General features: G+C 37.5%; 4 protein-coding genes across 4 annotated transcripts in view; 2 read left to right on the top strand and 2 right to left on the bottom strand.

Moving 5' to 3' along the window:
* Positions 8,442-9,779, top strand: LOC104709311. Its single transcript, XM_010425949.1, has one exon. The coding sequence runs from the start codon at positions 8,442-8,444 to the stop codon at positions 9,777-9,779; it is 1,338 nt and encodes a 445-aa protein (XP_010424251.1).
* Positions 16,091-17,094, top strand: LOC104706636 (putative GEM-like protein 8). Its single transcript, XM_010422832.2, has one exon. The coding sequence runs from the start codon at positions 16,203-16,205 to the stop codon at positions 16,863-16,865; it is 663 nt and encodes a 220-aa protein (XP_010421134.1). The 5' UTR covers positions 16,091-16,202; the 3' UTR covers positions 16,866-17,094.
* LOC104706635 (GEM-like protein 6) lies at positions 18,537-19,522 on the bottom strand. Its single transcript, XM_019229078.1, has one exon. It carries the CDS (start codon positions 19,383-19,385, stop codon positions 18,726-18,728), a length of 660 nt encoding a protein of 219 aa, XP_019084623.1. The 5' UTR covers positions 19,386-19,522; the 3' UTR covers positions 18,537-18,725.
* LOC104709310 (F-box/LRR-repeat protein 2-like) overlaps positions 21,350-22,686 on the bottom strand; it is a 4,799-nt gene continuing 3,462 nt past the window's right edge. Inside the window, exon 3 of the mRNA XM_010425948.2 lies at positions 21,350-21,390. Within this exon, the coding sequence (XP_010424250.1) occupies positions 21,350-21,390 (41 nt within the window). The remainder of the gene's footprint in view (positions 21,391-22,686) is intronic.

Raw genomic sequence — 22,686 nt, 5'->3', positions numbered from 1 at the left:
TGATGAGGCTGGAGTTTTAAGAGATCGAGAGGGTCATGTGTACAACGAGCAAGGCCAGAAACTTGATGCTTCCGGATGAGTTATTCAGGAAGAACTCGTCGTGGTTGAGGATGATGCACGTGGCGTCGAGCAACGCAACGATGGCATCGATCGACACAACCAAGAAGGCATCGACCGACGCAACGTTGGCGTCGATCGACGCAATGCCAGAAACGGTGTGAATGGTGCGGATTTGGATGGTAACAACCAGCAGAACCTTCAGCCTAGACGGGATAACAATGGAGAGCTTGTCAAGACTCTTGCGGACTTCAACAGACCAGACTTATTCTATGAGAACCGCTCCGCAATTGTCCCTCCTCCATTTCCAGGAATGATTTTGAGTTGAAACCTGCCTACTTCGCTCTTGTCGGCCAAAGACCATTCCAGAACCTACCACATGAGAAGCCTCTAGACCCTATTGAGCACTTTGAGGATATAGTCACCAGCATCAAGGCTAATGGAGTCACAAAGGACCATCTCTATTGCAAGCTCTTCCCCTACTCTCTTGCTGGGGAAGCTTCTCATTGGTTAAGACAACTCAAACCGGGATCTCTGACAACCTGGCATGACATCAAAGTGGCATTCTTGAACTACTTCTATGATGATGCGATGTCAGATGAGCTGAGGATTAAGCTCTCCACCTTTAGACAAGGACCAGCTGAATCTTACAAAGCTGCTTGGGTGAGGTTCAAAGCATACCAAAGAGACTGTCTGCATCATGGGTTCTCAGAGGTGCAATTGATTAGTATCTTCTTCAGTGGTATTGATTGGAGGTATGAGATGGCTTTGGATGCTGCTAGTGATGGGAACTTCAAGACAAGGTACCCAGATGAAGCTGAACAGTTGATAGAAAGGCTAGCCTCAAGCAATAGCACCAATAATGCGGACCTAGAGCGGAAAAAAGCACATGAAGGCAATGATTCAATTCAGTTTGCTGCGGTGAATGCTAAATTGGATACATTGCACAATCTTCTTGTAGGAAAGAAATCTGTCCATTTTGCTGAAGATGTTGAGACTTTTGAGCCAAAGCCAGAGATTACAGTAGATGTCAACTATGTGTATGGAGCTGGGTATCAAAATCAGAGATTTGGTCAGAAAAATTCATTCTCAGGAAATCCAAACAGCAATTTCACAAGGAACTATGGATCTTCTTCTTACCAACCCCTCCCCCCACCCAATTCAGAGAGCAAGATGAAATCAATGATTGAGCAGATTCTTCAAGGTCAACAGAAGTTAGCAGTAGACTTCAATGGAAAGATTGATTCTATTTACACTGAGCTGACTGGGGAGTTTGATGCATTAAACACTCATGTCAAGAAGCTGGAAAATCTAGTAATTTAGACTGTTGGGTCTGTTAAAAGATAAGAAGAAATTCTTTCTTGAAGAACGGAGACGGATCCAAGGCATGCTTGCAATGCAATTCTGGTGAATGAAGGAGAAAACCATGATACGACAAAAGTAGAACCAGCATCGACCGATACACACCAGCATCGATCGATGCAACTACCATCTAGCGTCGATCGATGCATCACCATTGTCGATCGACAGCCCCATGAACAGTTTCAGTTTCAGTTCCACCATCTGATTCAGAGCAAGCTTATAAACCGAAGGTTCCTTTTCCTAAGCCAAGAAGGTCCAAACAAGAGATTGAAGAAGCTAGATGCAAGGCTATGATGGACAAGGTGATGATAAAGATACCTTTGATTGATGCAGTCAAGTTTTCTCATGGTATTAAGCGGTATGTAAAGAGGATGGTCACCAATGGTGTGAGTCCTGAAGAAGGAGCTTTGCTAACCAAGGATTTCAGCTCAATTCTGTTGAAGCAGCCTCCACAGAGAAAGAAAGAAAAGAAGCAGCAAGTGGTTGTTTCTAAGGAAGTGAGTGCAGTAATTCAGTGCAGGACTGCTGAGAAGTTACCAGATCCTGAAAGTTTCGTACTTGATTGCTCTATCTCTGCAGAACGGTTTGCTCATTCACTCTGTGATCTCGGTTCTAGTATAAAATTGATGCCACATTCTGTTGCTGTGAGACTTGGGATGACAGATTTCAAGCCAACTATGATCTCTCTTATCTTAGCTTATCGGTCCAGAAGGATTCCTGGAGGTGTCTTAGAGGATATTCCAATCAAGATTGGAGATTGCATGATTCCCACTGACTTTGTGGTGCTGAAATATGACCAAGAGCCTAATGATCCTCTCATCTTAGGACGCTCTTTCTTGGCTACAGCTGGTGCCATCATTGATGTTAAGAAGTGACACATAACCTTGAATGTAGAAGATTTGGTTATGAACTTTGAGATGGACAAGCTGAAAAGGGTTCCCACTATTGATGGTCAGACATTTTCTGTGGAGGTTATTTCTGATGACAATCCGATCATAGAGCTTTATGGAGACATTACTGTTGGGTATGTTAAAGAGTTGGAAACTGTTCAGAAAGTGAACAAGCAAGCTGTTAAGCTTGAGGATTAGAGTGGAGATCATCTAATTAGTACTAGAGACCATGATGAAGTTCTGATCCATGACAAGTTGCTGGTGGATGATGTTTTTGTAATGGAAACACGGATTGCTGAGGAAAGTTGCAGAATCATTGAAGAAACACGAGTTGCAGGCTCAGCATCGATCGACACACCTCCACGCGAACGTCCGGACTTGTCCAAAACCAAAGATTATCGAGTTGATTCCTTAGCTGCAAGTCCTACACCAGTTGTTAAGATGAAATCTCACCATTCCACAGTCAAGAACCCACAGCTAAGGCCAAGGTATGCATCTTCTTCTCCCAAACCTTTTCCATTCATCAATAAGAATTTCAAAGGTACAAAAACTGTTTTGCAGTTAACCAAGCCACGAGACTATCGTAGAGCGCTTGTTTCTTCTGTTGATGATTTTGTTGGACATAAAAGAAAGCCACCCATACCTCAGTCCCGCCCTGGTCCTGTTCCTCATATCCTTGGTAGACCTCATGCACCTAAAGCTTATACACCCCCTTGGATGAAGAGGACATTTTCTCGGAAGCATTCATTGCGTTGTTCCGATCCACCGGATGCCAGAGATCTGACACAGTCAAACTAATGACTGAAAACAAGCGCTTAGTGGGAGGCAACCCACTGATAGGTTTTTCTTTTCCACTTTGAGTCATTTTTATTTTTGCTTTGAGTCAGTTTGAATTTGTATTGAATTATGAACTTCTATCTATCATGTTGCGTTTAATCTTGTGTTTGAGTGATTCTTAGCAGTGCTAACATCCAAAGAATGAGAGGAACACAAATTAATCGCAGCTAACTCAGGAGTAATGTTCGAACTCTCTGCATCTACAGAGTGCATCGACCGACACACCATCAACATCGGTCAACACAGAACATCCAGATTGGTAACATGATTTTGTTCACAATTTCAATACTTATTTGTTTTTGTTTATTTTTATTTCGTCAATCTCTTACTTGATAACACTGGGGACAATGTTGTTTAAGTCTGGGGGAGGCATTTACTAACTACATTTTTGTTTTTGAGGGTTTAAAAAAAAATGGTTTTATTGATTCAAAATTTTGTTGGGAACTATGATTTTTCTTTTTAGTGTACTGCCTTGATTGATTAATGCTGCAGATTGAATCCAGAATCCGACTAATGAAAAATTCAATGGCTGACCAGTAAACCAGTGATATCCGAATTTCCAACAGAATCCATAAAAGCCTAAGGTATTTTTTGCGCTTTTTTTTTTAACTCATCAAGGAGATTGATGTTCATAGAGCTTGACTCATTGTTCATACCTGACAAGTAAGATTTCAGAAAAGATAAAATGGTACTCCTCTCTCTTATTAAAGTTTGAAATATTTTTCCTGAGAGCTTTGTTAAAAAAAAAGAGAGAATAAAAGACGAGATGATTTCGATCAGTTTAGAGAGGTAGGTAAATTACCTGTGACCTCATTATTCTACTCTTGAGTCAAATGATCACACAAAGCTTAGAAGCGAGGGGTAGGTAAATTACCGATGACCCCATTGTTCGCCTACAACTTTGAAAAAAAAAAAGAAGAAGATAAAAAAAAAAAAAAAAAACAAAGCAAAGCTCTAAGGAAGATTAAATAGAATAAGTCTGGGGGAGAGAAAGAGTACTACATGTTGTTAAAGTTATATCTTGCTTGTTATGGTATTGTACGTGAATTAGTCTAGAAGGTTCTTGACATTGATCAAATTGATGAGACCCACCGATGAAGGCTTAATGGAGGAAGTAGTGGAATTTGGTTTGAATTTGGGATGCTATGAAAGTCAACGGAGAAGTACATGGTGGTTTGATTTGGATTTATCTGCTAAGCATATGGATTATGGTTTGGATGATCATGACATTACTTTAAAAAGAAAATGAGTTTCCGCGTTTTCAAACCTCTTTCACAGGGCTAAGTTTATGTTTTGCTTGAGGGCAAGCAAAGGCTAAGTCTGGAGGAGTTGATATATCATGGTTTTTAGGTGTTTTTAGCCATGATATAAGTCTTATTTATAGAGTCTTTTTGGTATTTTTAGAGTTTTTTGAGTCTTTATAGGATTTAGCATTGATGAGAGCATAATGAAGCTAAATAGGAAGATTTGGAGCTTAATCAAGCATTGATGCTGAGCTACGAAGTTGGGAGACAAGTTCAGAGACTTGCATCGGTCGATGCAAGTGATGGTGTCGATCGATGCATCATCCAACAGAAGAATTGGAAGTTTTCCCACAAGTTTTGAAGATTTACAAAGCTGCCCCAAAGTTTTCCATATTTGCATCATTAGTTCCTGGACGTTTTTAGGAATATAAATAGGATTTTTGGGTCATTGTTTAGACCTAACCTTTATTTTTCCTGCAACTTTTGAGAGAGAAATCCCTGAGAGATTTTAGAGGGTTTTTGGAGAGAAGAATCAAGACTCTTTCGAGAGAAGATTCAGAACTCCTTTTTTACTTCTTTTAATCTTTTAATGCAATTTATTCAGAATATGATTTGTGTTTCATTGATCATGTCTGAGTAGATCTCTTGTTAGGTTTAGGGTTTTCAAAGGAATTCATGAATTGTTAGGTTAACAGATTGTTAGGTTAATATCGATAGAATTCTTCATCTAAATTGATTTATTGTGTATTCTAGAGTAGCGAGAGCAACCTAGAATCTGATCTTAGGTTAATTGATAGATATGAGAGTGTTATTAATTTCCTAAAATAATCTTAGATGAGCAAAATACCTATTTACAAAGAGATTTGATTTAGGGATTTTGTGAACTTATAAAACCTGAATTTAATGCTAGTTTAATTATTAGGATTTGCAAAGAGATTTGGAATTCTAGTTTTTAGACTTAGATAATTTTCGCAGCGAGAGCTGGTTAATTTTACCTTTGTGATTTGAGCTCTAGAATTGTTTTTAATAAATCCTAACAATTGTTTTATCTAATTTTTATGAATTTCCTGAGAATTTCCCTGAACTTATCTTCTCTTTTATTGAATTAACGCTTCTTTTTATTGCTTTTCTTGCTCTTTTGATTTTAATACAATTTATTTATGTTTAGTATAATTAAAAGATTAATAAATCTATTGTGTGATCTAGAGTCCTTGTGGATATGATCCCTAAATACTACAGTGATCTCTTAATTTGAGAGAGTAGCTCTAGGGTAAATTTGAGCATATCATCCAACAATCTGCTTTCTGAGTAGACGTAAAGGCGGTTTTAAGTCCTTTAATTTCTTTGAAAACCGATGCATCGCAGAAGTAGAGTGGAAAAGAGGAGGAGATTGACGCCACTGTTGTGCAAGGTCAGTGTGGTAATCTGGATTATATGTGATAGCATTGACAAACTTAAAAGGTCTTTTTACCCTCTTCTCTTCTCCGGAGATATAAAATCTACATCTTAGGTGATCTGAACAACCACCAGGCTCAAAGACTGAGTAGGATTGATTGTATTGTTGAATCCACGTTTTGTTTATCAAAATCCTGTCCAATTCTTACAAATGACCTCATCCTGCCTTTTGTTACACCATGTAAACCTCGGTCCCTGAAAACTCATATCCGTGAGTTCACAACGTCGGACCAATTCATGAAAATCCCGCATACCAAAAAAGACCGATGGATTAGAGCCAATCAATGAATGGTCGTCACCCTCAAGTATCTCATTAAAATCACCACAGAGGAGCCATGCCTTGTCTTTAAATAGAGGAGAGTCGTTCTGGTGTTGCAGATCAGCCCAAAGAAATTTTCGGTCTACAACATAGATGAATGAGACAAAAAAAATTCATCTTGTCTTCCATCAATAAGAATCGAAACTGTGATCAATTGTGATGTTTTATAAATTGGAGTGACTCTCACATTATTTCTCCAAACCAGCCAAATGTGACCGAGTCGATGCTCATCATAGTTTGAATGTAGTGACCAGTCTGCGAAAACCGACCGTACAACTCTGTCCGCTCTACGCTCCTTCACTTTTGTTTCTAGTAAACATCCAAAATCAAAAATCCCTTGATTTATTCATTCACGAACCACTCTATGCTTTTCTTTTTTATTGAAGCCTCGAATGTTCCAAAAGAAACCAGACATCAAAGATTTTTGGAGGTTTGACGTGTTGTTATTGTCCCAGGAATCGGGATCCTAGAAACCTGTTGTGTATCTTTTGAAAGAAACTTATGACTCTATTTTGAAGCCCGAGGGAGAGATGGTCGCAAGACTCCCGTACCTTGATCGAGTTTTAAACCATCCTCAGTCAATTGATACTTTGTTTCTCCATAGGAATCCCCTCTCTACCCTCAACTACTGCTTTTGCATTCTCCAACACTGGTTCTCCCAGCTACCCTTTGTCACTAAGACAAGAGAAAGAGTTGCTCATAAGTGACACCTCGCCATAGCGGAGGTCCTGTGATTTTGCAGGACTACGAATGCCCTTTGTTGGGGTACAGCAGCCTTGTTCCCCAGGTCCACCTGCATCAATTTCCTCCACTTCAGGCCCTAGGTCCTCCGGCAATGTCTCCCGTGTTTTGTCCTTATTCTCCTGCACTTTTGGTAAATCTACCGCAAGACTCTGTTTTTCTGCAGTATCTTGATTAACAGGTGTAGTATTGACAACAGGCAAAGCAGAATTCTTCCGTTGCAAACAGTCAGCTTCCATATGACCCCATTTAGAACAAGTCAAGCACCTTGGAGGTAACCAAGGGTACACAAACTCAACAACTGTATCACCACCTTTCTTAGATTTAAAAGAGAAAAACTTTGGTAAAGTTTTTGTTAAATCCACTTCAACAAAGACTTTTGCCTCTTCAAACGATTTACATGCCACAGTGTCCGGATGTAGTTTCTTTGGGGTTCCTAGAGGGCTGGTAATGGCTCTCAGAACCTTCCAGGAGAAATACCTTGTCGGAACATTCTTTACGATAACCCATAAAAGGAATGTTTTCAGATCTTCCTGCTCAGATTCTGCAATGGGGCTCCACTTGCTCAATACCACAGGAACACCACACAAATTCCACATTCCTCGACGCAAAACCCGCATCCATGTCCGTTCATCTTGGATGCAAAACCGGACTGTTGTATTGTCAACAACAATGACATCTATCTTCATCGATTTATCTCCCAACGTCCAAATTTTATTAACCAGAGCATGAATACCTCCCACAAAGGGAGCCTTCGCAAGAAATTTTCCAACAAGAAAATCTTCCCACAATGGGTGAGCATTGTCAAAAACACTATCCGGTATCCTAACAGTTGGCATACCATCCACTTCTTCAATATCCAGAGATACCTTCGTCATCTCCTCTGAATCTTTGACCATTGAAACCCATGAACGTTTTTCTTTGGTAGTGGGCACTACGGTGGGCATCACGCGAACATCCCCCGTAGCACTCGTAACATGTTTCCCCACGAGGCCATCAGCATCAACAGCCTGCTGCGTTGGACTCTGTTCACGAACCTTCTCCACACTGTTATTCTCCACACTGTTTATGAGACAAAACCAAACTAGATTAGAGGTTTTGCTTTGTGTTACTCAAACCAGTAATGGGCCTGCTATAGTCGAGCTTAACAAAGGAAGAGAAGTGGGTCTTACGACCAAACCAGAGTCCACCAAGTCTGTCCCACAAACTCTGCATCAAGACAGAGGATCTCTGCAGAACTGTGACGCAAGGACTGTTAAGTCTGTTCCTCAAATCAAGCTGAGCAACACGGTCAAGCCTGCTCCCCAAATCAAGCTGAACAACCGTTACGATTGTCTCCTATCACAAGATGCCTTCGGCAACTAGTCTTATGTCGTTTATGACAACTCATCATTTATGCTTTATGCTTTCTGTCTATATAAAAACGAGAGTAGTTGCAATCTTTCTTTCTTAAGTTGAATAAAGGTTTTTCACCATTATCTTCTTCATTAAGCTTTTATCAAGATCTTGAAAGATCGTTCATGGTATCAGAGCATCATGGCTCTCGAACCAACTCCTACCTCAACTACTGCTTCTACTCTTGTTTCAGTCACTACTCCTTCCCTTTCAACTATACTTGTTTCAGCCTCCTCTCTAAACATCTCACAATGTGTCACACTAAAACTCTCATCAAACAACTATCTACTCTGGAAAACTCAATTTGAGTCCTTTCTCTCAAGTCAAAATCTGCTTGGCTATGTCAATGGTGGAACTCCACGTCCTCCCTCGACAGTCACTGTCAGATCTGGAGAAACAACCTCAGAAGCTCCTAATCCAAACTTCCACACATGGATGCGCAACGATCAACTGGTTCTTGCTTGGCTCTTCGGCTCTCTCTCAGAAGAAGCACTCCGTAATGTCTACGGCCTCCACACGTCTCACGAGGTATGGAAAAGTCTAGCCAAAAAGTTTAATCATGTTTCAGTCTCTAGAAAACATGATCTCCAGAGACGTTTAAACAATGTACCTAAGATAGGAAAAACCATGGCTGCATATTTAGATGAGATTAAGGCTATTAGTGATCAGTTAGACTCCATAGGCTTCCCAGTCTCAGATCAGGAGAAAATTTATGGTGCTCTAAGTGGATTAGGTCCAGAATATCAGTCTATTGACACATATGTTGAGAACTCCATGGACCAGTTCCCAGGACCAACCTTTGAAGATGTGGAGTTCAAGCTGATCAACTTTGAGAACAAGCTTCTCAAATATTCTGAGACACCTGCAGTCTCTCCTCATCTGGCGTTTCACACTGGTCGTGAGTACTCCAACAGAGGACGTGGTCAGAATAATGGCAGAAATAGAGGTTACAGAGGACGTGGCTACTCTACTCGTGGTCGTGGATTCCACCAACAGATCAACACTTCAAACTTCGGTTCCTCTGAACGACCTACTTGTCAGATCTGTGGGAAGTACGGTCACTCTGCAGTAAACTGCTCCAAGCGGTTTGATCATGCCTACCAATCAGAAGAACTTCACAATGCTTTAGCGGCTATGAGGATAACAGATCAATCAGGTCCACCAGGACATGAGTGGTATCGAGACTCGGGTGTTATTGCACACATCACCAACAATGTGGAAGCTCTCCAGTCCGCTCAACCTTACACTGGTGATGATAGAGTAATGGTAGGGAATGGAGACTTCCTTCCCATCACTCACATTGGTTCAGTTCCTCTTCAAGGTACATTTCTACCTCTGAAAGATGTATTGGTCTGTCCTCAAATGGCTAAGTCTCTTATGTCTGTTTCAAAACTCTGTGATGATTATCCTTGTTCCGTCAAATTTGATTCTGATGGTGTCCTTGTGAAGGACAAGCGGACAAAGCTGCACCTAGCATAAAGACAGAGACATAAAAATCATCAATTGCAAGCTTTTTACTCCTCTCGGCAGCAAGCAACAAGTGATGAAGTGTGGCACATGCGTCTTGGTCACCCTAATAAGGATATTCTCCAGCTTCTTTCAAGTAGTAAAGCTATAGTAATGAATAAAACAAGCTCTCCTGTGTGTGATGCTTGTCAGTTGGGAAAGACATGTAAACTCCCGTTTCTTGCTTCAGAATTTGTTTCTACTAGACCTCTTGAACGCATTCATTGTGACTTATGGGGTCCTGCACCTGTTGTTTCTACACAGGGCTTTCGGTTTTATGAAATCTTTATTGATAATTTCTCAAGATTCGTCTGGTTTTATCCATTAAAGACCAAATCAGACTTCTACTCAATGTTTGTCATGTTTCAACAGTTGGTGGAAAACTTATTTTCTCAGAAAATTGCTTACTTTCAGTGTGATGGAGGGGGTGAGTTTACAAACAACAAATTGGTGACACATCTGGCAAGTCATGGTATAAAACAACTCATCTCTTGTCCATATACACCTGAACAGAATGGTCTAGCTGAGCGTAAACACAGGCATATCACTGAGTTAGGTATGTCAATGCTTTTTCAGAGTAAAGATCCTTCTTCTCTCTGGGTAGAGGCTTTCTACACTGCAAGTTTTCTGGGAAATCTTCTTCCCTCATCGGTTTTACCTGATCATAAAAGTCCATTTGAGATGCTCATGGGTAAATCTCATGTCTATACTTCACTAAGAGTCTTTGGTTGTGCTTGTTACCCATACCTTAGACCATATGCTAAGAACAAGTTTGATCCCAAGTCCCTTCTCTGTGTTTTCTTGGGATATAACGAGAAATACAAGGGGTATTGATGCTATCATCCGCCTACAGGAAGAGTCTTTATCTGCAGACATGCCCTGTTTGATGAAGCTCACTTTCCTTTTGGTTCCTCCTATGCTCATCTTCTGCCTCCATCATCAACACCGCTTGCAACTGCTTGGAGACAAAGTCTTTCACCACCGTCGTCACCTCAACAGTCTTCCACATTGTCATCACAATCCGATACTGCTGAAGCTAGTGATCCATTGACTATTGTGGTGGAAGGATGTCCTAAGCGTACGTCAGGCTTTGATCCTGTTACTATTGGCGACAGCGTCCCTCTGTCCACAGACAGTCCAGTGGTTGTCTCTAGTTCAGCTCCATCAACAGTGTTTCCCAACAATGAAGTCACTACAACTCCAAGCTTGCCGACAGTCACAACGGATGATGAGATATCTTTATTTACCGATGATGACTTTCCTCCTTTATCACGCAATGAAGACTCTACCTCCTCAACACAAAACACTCATCCCATGACTACAAGAAGGAAAGCATGAGTGATAAAGCCAAATCCTAAATATGCTCTAGTTACTGTGAAACAGAACTATCCTGAACCAAAGACAGTGCAATCAGCCTTGAAAGATGAAGGATGGACAAATGCAATGACCGATGAATATGATACACTGAAAGTCACGAATACATGGGATTTGGTCCCTCCAGAAGAAGATATTAAACCTCTTGGCTGCAGATGGGTCTTCAAAACTAAGCTATGTGCTGATGGATCTTTGGATAAACTTAAAGCTAGGTTAGTGGCTAAGGGGTATGAACAAGAAGAAGGTGTTGATTTTGTTGAAACCTACAGCCCAGTGGTGAGAACAGCGACTATCAGATCAGTTCTTCATTATGCGATAGTAAACAAATGGGATATCAAACAACTTGATGTTAAAAATGCATTCCTCCATGGAGATTTAAAAGAGACAGTTTATATGGTACAACCTCCAGGATTCGAAGATGAGAGCAAACCAGAGTATGTATGCAAGCTCAACAAAGCTATATACGGCTTAAAACAAGCCCCAAGAGCATGGTTTGACAAATTTAGTACCTTTTTGCTCGATTTTGGCTTCTTCTGCAGTCTTGCTGATCCATCGCTATTCGTGTATGGCAAGGGTTCAGACAAAATGTATCTCTTGCTTTATGTGGATGATATGTGTCTCACTGGAAACAACGATGCTCTCATCAAACACCTTCTTGACAGTTTTGCCAAAGAATTCATGATGAAAGATCTGGGTCCTCTGCATTACTTCCTTGGAGTACAGGCTCACTTTCACAGAGATGGATTGTTCTTGAGCCAAGAAAAGTATGCTACGGATCTTCTCATTAATGCTGGAATGAAAGATTGTTCTCCGATGCCTACTCCTCTTCCTCTGCAACTCGACAAATTACATGGTCAACATGAGCTGTTTTCCGATCCAACTTATTTTAGGAGCTTAGCAGGAAAGCTTCAATATCTTACCTTAACTCGTCCAGACATTCAGTTCTCTGTTAACTATGTCTGTCAAAAGATGCATCAGCCGACAGTGTCAGATTTTCAACTTCTGAAGCGGATACTTAGATACGTTAAAGGCACAGTTCGAATGGGGATCAATCTGTACAGCAACTCTGCTTCTAACCTCACCGCCTTTAGTGACAGTGATTACGCAGGCTGCAAAGACACAATATGTTCAACATGCGGATTCTGTACGTTTCTTGGAACCAATATCATCTCCTGGTCTGCTAAGCGCCATCCCACAGTCTCCAAGTCTTCTACTGAAGCAGAGTATCGGACTATGTCAGAAGTGGCTTCGGAGATGAAGTGGATATCATCTCTCCTCCGTGATCTGGGTATAGCTCAACCAGACACCCCAGAACTTTTCTGTGATAATCTCTCTGCCATATACCTATCTGCCAATCCCACTCTTCATAACCGGTCCAAACATTTTGATACTGATTTTCACTATGTGAGGGAACGTGTTGCCCTTGGCACATTGGTGGTTAAACACATTTCTGCACACTCCCAGCTCGCCGATGTGTTTACCAAGTCACTACCTCAACAACCTTTTTTTGCTCTTCGTTCCAAACTTGGTGTTTGCTTACCACCCAACACAAGTTTGCGGGGGTGTATGAGACAAAAACAAACTAGATTAGAGGTTTTGCTCTGTGTTACTCAAACCAGTAATGGGCCTGCTATAGTCGAGCTTAACAAAGGAAGAGAAGTGGGCCTTACGACCAAACCAGAGCCCACCAAGTCTGTCCCACAAACTCTGCATCAAGACAGAGGATCTCTGCAGAACTGTGACGCAAGGACTGTTAAGTTTGTTCCTCAAATCAAGCTGAGCAACACGGTCAAGTCTGCTCCCCAAATCAAGCTGAACAACCGTTACGATTGTCTCCTATCACAAGATGCCTTCAGCAACTAGTCTTATTTCGTTTATGACAACTCATCATTTATGCTTTATGCTTTCTGTCTATATAAAACGAGAGTAGATGTAATCTTTCTTTCTTAAGTTGAATAAAGGTTTTTCACCATTATCTTTTTCATCAAGCTTTTATCAAGATCTTGAAACTTCCATTACAGTGTCTCCCAACTTCTCCGAATCGTCTTGACTCAAAAGAACCGGCGGCCGCGGCGGAGAATCCTCCGGCAGCATTGGAACGTGGGTAAAAAGCAAAAAACCTTAAATCGCCTTTTTCGTCGCTCCAAAGCAAAACGCAGCGTTTCATCACCCCCGTTGTTTCACAAGCATTATTAATTAGTCTGTTAACAACTACTCATTTGGTGACATGTTACAATCCATTTTTCAAACCGTCTACACTCATCATAAATTAATCTCTTTAACATAATATCAGTTTGTATATTAGAGATATATAGCCAAAACAAAAGCAAAGTAAAAAAAGAGAGAAAGAGATGATTGACACTGGACTTCGACTAGCTTTTTTACCTACAAGTTGGCACACAATATCAACCCCTTTTTTTTTATCCTACTTTGTTTAGCCTGATTTTTATTTTCCACATATATCTTTACATACATGTATAGGAGATAAGATATGTTTCCTGATTAACTGGAAAATGCACGAAACAAGAAACAAAAAAAATGAAAATCAAATATTACGTAACGCTTTTTTGAATAAGGCGAGAGCAAATTGAGATATGCAGAAGGGGACGTCGTGGCTTTGGAGCTTTACGCGTTGGCATTGTGACTTTCTTAGCCTTTAATTATTTCTTTTATTTCATGCTAAGAGAAATATCAGAGTTACATTTGATTTGGAAAAACAAATTATACAAAGCAATAAAGGAGGCAAAACAAATAGTTAAATAAGATCTCAAAAAGGAGATCCATTCCACCATATAGTATAGATGTTGATTCATCAATTCGTCACCCATGTGTTATGAACATGGTATATATATGTCTGTGAGCTAGTGTGCAATGTATATATTTATAAAATATAAGTATGCATGATAACATTTTGTCGACAATGTAGGTAATTTTATAAATAGGTGCATACTTTATGTCTTCAACAACAAAAACAATATACTACTCTTTCTATATCATAAAAAATGATTTTTTAAGAATTTTGTTTATATCACAAAGATTGATTTTCTGTGTATTTTTATCAATTAATGCTAAAATTGTAAATTTCAAAAATTATTAAATAAGAATTGAAAAGTTTGATGGGTTACTATTGGTTAATAATTATAAAAATATTTTATTATAAATAAAAAATACACTTATAACAAGATATTAAATATTTTATTAAATTATGTGAAAATTCTAAAACATAGTAATAGAGAAGAGAATAGTATATAGGTACATGTATTAATGAAAGAAATGATTCGTTTAGTTGTTAAGACATATGAATGATCGACTCGTGGCGGAGAAAAAGGACATGAATGATCGACTCTTGGGGGAAAATAAAAGACATGAATGATTTAGTCGGTAGTTGTTATAAAGATAATAAATTCAGGGAAACAATATGATATAATTATTCTAACAAAAGATGGTATCACTCACTCTTAAATTACAATTTCAAAATTTATTATGTTATTTTGTCGTTCATTATTCAATCATTTTTGCTTAATATCATATTAATTTCAACCGTCAGAGACTATTCAAGCTTCATTGTATTAATCTTTTTTGGGGTTCATGTCCTAAGTCGGATAAGATATTTTGAGTATATTATACGAACAATATTTAACAATATGTATGTCGATGCATTAAAAGGATAGGGAAACAAATCTTTGTGGGGGAGGGGAGGGGGGAGAGGAAATGGTCGATTGGTCAACCAAAAAAAAAGTTACAAGGAAAAAAGAAAGAAGAAATATATATTGGTCAGTCACTAGACGATTCCAGACATTCGTGATCCGTGCACGGTGCATCTAAATGGGTTGGCCCTGCCATGCACGTAGATACTTTACATCATTTACACTAACAATTTTCGATAGTAAAGCTCATTCATTATCTCTAATTAAGCTTCCACAATTTTCGCTTAACGGATTCTAGTAACATGTCACATAACATTTACATTATTGTCTCTCTTTTGTTTTTCTTTCTTTTTGCATAGCCATAATAGCATCAACCAAAACAAGTAACATGTGTATAAGTTGCATGTATTATGTATAAAGACTAGAGAAAGTGCACAATGCCAACGTAGAAAGCTTCCAAAGCCACGATGTCTCCTTCTGTGTGACTCAATTTGCTCTCACCGATATTCAAAAAGTGTTACGTACAATCTGATTTTGATTTCTTCTTGTTTCATGCATGTTCCAATTAACTAGGAAACATACCTTATCTTTCTATATATATATAGATATCTGTTAAAACTTAAAATCAGGCCAAAAAAGAAGAGAGAAAAATAAATAAATAAAGCTTGCAATTTTGCCAACTTGTGGTTGTGTCGGTAATAAAGCTTTGTCGGAGTCTAACGTCATTCCGTGCGATCGTCTTTCTTTATTTACTTTGATGTTCTCTTTTTTATTTATTTATTTTTTGGGCATCTCTAATACCTCTAACTTTAGCATATATTTAAGGAGATTAATGGATCATCAGTTTGTAAATAGCATCTTCTAAATTTATAAATCAAAGGAACTGAAACATGTGAAATTACTTTAGACAAAGATTATGAAACTAAGTTGTTTTGTTATTTGGAAACTAAAAGCAAAAACATATAAACATTTCATCAGTTACTGAAATTACTTTAGACAAAGATTATGTCTCTAACACGGATTTGGTGGTTGCAAAATCTCTATTTAATTATGTGTTTTTCTCCTTTACTTAAGTATATGATTATTTTCCTCAGAAAAGAAAAAAACAAAGGCCAAACAGAGCATATGCCCTTAATTCAAGAAAGTAGCTTTATCTATGTGGCTTGATGACCCATCCATGACTCATCCCTTTTACCACAAAGGTCTTCAAGTCTCAGAGCTTTGATACAACTGCCTCTTGCCTCTTTGTCTTTCCCTTTAAATACCTTCCCTACCAACATGGTTTAATCATCAACCATTACTCACAATCTCTCTATCTCTCTCTTTCTCCTTCTCATAAGATCAAGAATCAAGATCACCACTTAAACCTTCCAAGATGACATTGAGCAAAGTTCACCAACAAGTTATTGCCTTTCCTGCAGCCAAGACTGCTCCGGCACTTTACTTGCCTGACCCTGCAGCTTCCATCAACAAACTCCAAATCCCAACCTCTTCAAAGGTTTCTCTTTCAACAGACAAGGGAAAATCGATGCTGCGAAAGAAGAAGACCGATAGCTTCACCAACGGTGCTAGAGAACAGGACAAGTTAGGACCAAAGCTAACTGAAACAGTCAAGAGAAAGCTGTCCTTGGGAGCTAAGATCCTTCAAATGGGAGGTTTAGAGAAGATCTATAAGCGACTCTTCAAAGTCTGCGATGAAGAGAAACTGTTCAAGGCGTACCAATGTTACCTATCAACAACCGCAGGTCCCATCGCAGGCCTACTCTTCATCTCATCAAAGAAGATTGCATTCTGCAGCGAGAGATCGATCAAGGTGGCTTCTCCTCAGGGAGATCTCACTAGGGTTCATTACAAAGTATCAATCCCCTTGTGCAAGATCAATGGAGTGAACCAGAGTCAGAACACAAAGAAGCCATCTCAGAAGTACCTTGAAGTAGTCAAGGTCGATGGATTTGACTTCTGGTTTATGGGATTCTTGAGCCACCAAAAAGCTTTCAACTGCCTCGAGCAAGCGCTTTCTCTGAGATACGAGCAATGACAAGCCGCACTGGTTTCCTCTGATGAGGAGCTATAAGTAGTGCGGGTTTTAGATGAAATATTTCATTTCACTTTAACCGGCTTCAATCAGATTATGTTAGGAAACACTTACAATATTGTACAAACTTAATTATTTTTTCTTGCTTATATTCCTCTTGTTCTCTATCGTAGAGATTTGAATATATTTAGCTGATCCCATCTGTTTTCCTAATTCACTGTCCTCTTTTGCACCACAATATGTTAAAAGAAGACTAATACATAGAAAACAAAATAATGTGCCATGGGATGGATCATATAATAAATGAGTACATAAGACCATTTCATAATCTTGATCTTGGAAAATTTAAGAGTTCAGATTTATTATCCCTAACCTTCCGCTAAGTGAATAAACCAGTATACAGTAAAACCTCTATAAATTAATAATGTTGGGACCAAGACATTTTATTAATTTATAGTGATATTAATTTATCTATAAATTAATAATTATTATTTTATAGTGTAAATTAATAATTATTAATTTATAGGTATATTTTTAATTGTTTAATTTTTAAAAAACTATGAATTGAGACAATTTTTGCAAAATAAGATTAGAATTTTGGATGTTGTAAATTTTATGGTATTGGAATTGAATTTGAAATAATTAAAAAATATTATTGACAATGAATTACAAATATTATAGACAAATTCACTTATACATATGACATAAATATTCAAATTTATGAATAAGAATATCAATTCTCGTATTTTAATAGTCTATCAAACTATAAAAATGTAAATGATGCATATTTAGAAATTGAAAATTTTAAAAAGTTTTAGCTGTTTTATGAAATGTTATAGAATATTTTATATCATTATAGTTTGAAGATACAACATAACAATTTTTTTATATATATAAGGTTTAAGAGAAACATACTTTACTATATCAGCATATATATATATATATATATATTTACATGATTATTAATTTATGATATTATTGGGACTATATTTTACATGGGGATTTCAAAAAAAATATTATTTTATTATCTTATCGAATTTTGTTAATTTTTATACTGTCCCGACTTGGGACTAATAAAATTTATTAATTTATAGTATTTATTAATTTATAGAGTATTAATTTATAGAGGTTTTAGTGAAGTAATAAATGACCAAAAGCAGTGTACGTCTTCTTCTTCCATTTCAACAAAAAAGAAATCAATGAAGATGTAAAACAAAAACTATCTAATATTTGAATAAGCAATCAATCATAATGTTACGACCGCTCAACAATAACAATAATTCATCCACACAAAAACAATTAATTAACTCCCGCTCAACTTTGTTGTATAGTCCAAGACTCCAAGTTATTGAATAAGGCTACGGTCTCATTGTAACTTGTAAGCCAAGAAATAGTGATTATATATAAGAGGCTGGTTAAATTTTGCAGCATAATACTTTTTTTTCCTAACTCCGAGAAGCTTATCACTTCATAAATTCAAACATTAAAAAAAAAACACAAAATCCAGACTTGGTAGTTTTTTTTTGTTATATTTCAAAGTCATGTCTCTGAGTTGATCTGTCTCTGGGAACAAAAAAAAATAAACAACATATATGTGGTCCGTTGGTTAGTTTTCTTCTATTAGTATTATGTCAATTCCTTAGACATGTTTTGGTGCAAAAGAGAACTGTGAAATAAGAAAATACTGATGAGATCAGCTAAATATATTCATTTATCAACAATGGAAAACATAATGAGTTTGTACAAACAATATTGTCAGTCTCTTCTAGGCTTTTTCCTAACATTCTCTGAACTGAAACAGGTCAAAACATAAATGAAATATTTCTTCTTCAACCTGCACTAATTAGCTCCTCAAAGAAAATCTTATTGGTCATCATCGTTTAACGCTTGCTCAAGGCAGTTGAAAGCTTTGCGGTAGCTCACGAATCCCATAAACCAGAAGTCGAAGTTATCGACTGTAACTACTTCAAGGTACTTCTGAGATGGTTTCTTCGTGTTCTGACTCTGGTTCACACCGTTGATCTTAGATAACGGGATTGAGACTTTGTAGTGAACCCTAGAGATATCTCCCTGAGGAGCAGCCACCTTGATCGATCTTTCGCTGCAGAATGCAATCTTCTTTGATGAGATAAAGAGTAGGCCTGAGATGGGACCTGCGGTTGTGGATAGGTAACATTGGTACGCCTTGGAAAGCTTCTCTTCATCGCAGACCTTGAAGAGTCGCTTATAGATCTTCTCTAAGCCTCCCATTTGAAGGATCTTAGCTCCCAAGGATAGCTTTCTCTTGACTGTTTCACTTAGCTTGGGTCCTAACTTGTCCTGGTCTCTAGCTCCGTTCGTGAAGCTATCGGTTTTCTTCTTTCGCAGAATTGATTTCCCTTTGCTTGTTAGAAAAGAAAACTTTGATGAAGTTGGGACTTGGAGCTTATTGATGGAAGCTGCAGGGTCAGGCAAGTAACTTATCGTAGCAGTCTTGGCTGCAGGAAATGCGATAGCTTGTTGATGAACTCTGCTCCATGTCATCTTGGATAGTTTAGTTGTGATTCTTGATTATTGAAAGAGAGAGAGAGATTGTGAGTGATGGTTGATGACGAAACCGTGTTGGTGGAAAGGTATATAAAGGGACTCGTTGAGACTCGAGATCTTTGTGGTAAAGGCTGAGTCATAGATTGGTCATCAAGACAGGGAAAAAGCCACTTCTTTGGGGTTAAAAGCAAATAGAAGAAGACCAAGCATATGCTTTGTTTTGCTTTTTTATTCTTTTTCTGTGAGAAAAATAATCTTGATCTAGTTAAATGAGAGATGTATATAAAGAAAGGTTTTGCAAGTACCAAGTCCGTGTTTAGGACATTGTTTCGAAACTAATTTCAATAACTGATGAAATGTTTTAGCTCAACATGTTCTTTAGCATGTCGGTACGTAGCTTTAATTTGTCTTTCCGCATCATGTATAATTAATGATGCGTATCTTCCTATTTATATGATTGTTTTAAAGTTTGTTCTCAAGCATTATTTATTAGTCTGTTAACAATTACTCATTTGGTGACATGTTACAATCCATTTTCAACGTAACCCTCTACACTCATCATAAATTTATCCTTATAACATAAAATCAGTTTATATATATTAGAGATATATTGCCAAAACAAAAGCAAAGTAAAAAAGGAAAAAGAAAGAAAGAGATGATCATACTAATTGACGTTGGACTCCGACTAGCTTTTTTACCTACAAGTTGGCAAACAACATCAACCATTTTTTTTTATCCTACGTACTTTGTTTAGCCTGATTTTAATTTTCCACATATATCTTTACATACATGTATAGGACATAAGATATGTTTCCTTATTAATTGGAACATGCACGAAACAAGAAACAAAAAATGAAAATCAAATATTACGTAACGCTTTTTAAATACGGCGAGAGCAAATTGAGATATGCGCGCAGAGAAGGGGAAGTCGTGGCTTTGGAGCTTTCCGCGTTGGCATTGTGACTTTCTTTTATGCCTTTATTTCTTTTAATTTCCTGCTAAGATAAGAAATATATATCAGAGTTACATTTGATTTGAAAAAAAAAATATACAAAGCAATAAAGAAGCAAAACAAATAGTTAAATAAGATCTCAAAAAGGAGATCCATTCCACCATATAGTATAGATGTTGCTTCATCAATTCGTCACCCATGTGATATGAACATGGTGTATATGTGTGTGTGTGTGTGCAATGTATATATATATATATATATAATATACGTATGCATGATAACATTTTGTCGACAATGTAGGTGATTATAAATAGGTACATACATTATGTCTTTAACAACAACAAAAACAATATATATAGGTACATGCATTAATGAAAGGAATGATTCTTTTAGTTGTTAAGACATGAATGATTAAGTCGGTAGTTGTTATAAAGATATTGAATTCAGAGAAACAATAGAATTATTCTAACAAAAGATGGTATCACTCACTCTTAAATTACAATGTCAAAATTTAATAGTATTTGTTATTTTGTCGTTCATTATTCTTTTTTGCTTAATATAGTATCATATAAATTTCTACCGTCAGAGACTATTCAAGCTTTATTGTACTAATCTTATTTGGGGTCCATGTCCTAAGTCGGATAAGATATTTTGAGTATATTATACGAACAATGTTTAAAAATATGTATGTCGACGCATGAATGGATAGAAAACAAAATCTTTGTGGGGGAAATGGTCGACTGGTCAAAAGAAATTATAAATTAGAAAAAAGGAAAAAGAAAGAAGAAGAGTTCATATCAGTAGGCCTAGGGCATGACGGATCAAATACAAAGCTGTAATTAAATACTTTATCCTCTAATTTAATCGTTAAACTTTTCCGACGTGTGTGACATAAACGAAAAGCATATCAATTGAAAATTAAAAAAGGTAAGAAATATGACGTGAGAAAACATTTTTCCTTAGCCTAAAAGAAATATATATTGGTCGGTCACTAGACGATTCCAGACATTCATTCGTGATTCGTGCACGGTGCATCTAAATGGGTTGGCCCTGCCATGCACGTAGATACTTTACATCATTTACACTAACAATTATCGATAGTAAAGCTCATTCATTATCTCTAATTAAGCTTCCACAATTTTCGCTTAACGGATTCTAGTAACATGTCACATAACATTTAAATTGTCTCTCTTTGTTTTTCTTTCTTTTTGCATAGCCATAATTAATAGCATCAACCAAAACAAGTAACGTGTGTACAACAGTACAAGTTGCATGTATTATGTATAAAGACTAGAGAAAGTGCACAATGCCAACGTAGAAAGCTTCCAAAGCCACGATGTCTCCTTCTGTGTGACTCAATTTGCTCTCACCGATTCAAAAAGTGTTACGTACAATCTGATTTTGATTTCTTCTTGTTTCATGCATGTTCCAATTAACTAGGAAACATATCTTATCTTCTATACATTTATACATATCTGTTAAAACTTAAAATCAGGCTAAAAAAGAAGAGAAAATAAATAAATAAAGCTTGCTATATTTTGCCAACTTGTAGGTAATAAAGCTTTGTCGGAGTCTAACGTCATTCCGTGTGATCGTCTTCTCTTTATTTACTTTAACGTTCTCTGTTTTTATTTATTTATTTTTTGGGCATCTCTAATACCTCTAACTTTAGCATACTTAAGGAGATTAATGGATCATCAGTTTGTAAATAGCATCTTCTAAATTTCGAAATCAAAAGAATTGAAACATGTGAATTAGATTAGATCCATAGAGCCCTTTTATGCCTCATAAGTTGTTTTGTTATTTGGAAACTAAGAGCAAAAGCATAAAACATTTCATCAGTTACTGAAATTACTTTAGACAAAGATTATGTCCCTAACACAGATCTGGTGGTTGCAAAATCTCTATTTAATTATGTGTTTTCTCCTTTACTTATATAGTATATGATTATTTTCCACAGAAATAAAAAGAGGCCAAACAGAGCATATGCCCTTAATTCAAGAAAGTAGCTTTATCTATGTGGCTTGATGATCCATCCATGACTCATCCCTTTTACCACAAAGGTCTTCAAGTCTCAGAGCTCTGATACAACTGCCTCTTGTCTCTTTGTCTTCCCCTTTAAATACCTTCCCACCAACACGGTTTCATCATCAACCATTACTCACAATATTCTCTCTATCTCTCTCTCTTTCTCATCAGATCAAGAATCAAGAATCAAGATCACCACTTAAACCTTCCAAGATGACATTGAGCAAAGTTCACCAACAGGTTATTGCATTTCCTGCAGCCAAGACTGCTCCGTTGGGTTACTTGCCTGACCCTGCAGCTTCCATCAACAAACTCCAA

This window comes from Camelina sativa, chromosome 8 (genome assembly GCF_000633955.1).
Source record: "Camelina sativa cultivar DH55 chromosome 8, Cs, whole genome shotgun sequence".
Lineage (NCBI taxonomy): Eukaryota > Viridiplantae > Streptophyta > Magnoliopsida > Brassicales > Brassicaceae > Camelina > Camelina sativa.
The sequence above is the reverse complement of the archived record's forward strand: the minus strand, read 5'-3'. Positions and strand labels throughout refer to the sequence as shown.

Coding starts and splice junctions, on each gene's coding strand:
- LOC104709311 (XM_010425949.1), top strand. CDS start 8,442: ATGGCTCTCGAACCAACTCCTACCTCAACTACTGCTTCTACTCTTGTT.
- LOC104706635 (XM_019229078.1), bottom strand. CDS start 19,385: ATGACATGGAGCAGAGTTCATCAACAAGCTATCGCATTTCCTGCAGCC.
- LOC104706636 (XM_010422832.2), top strand. CDS start 16,203: ATGACATTGAGCAAAGTTCACCAACAAGTTATTGCCTTTCCTGCAGCC.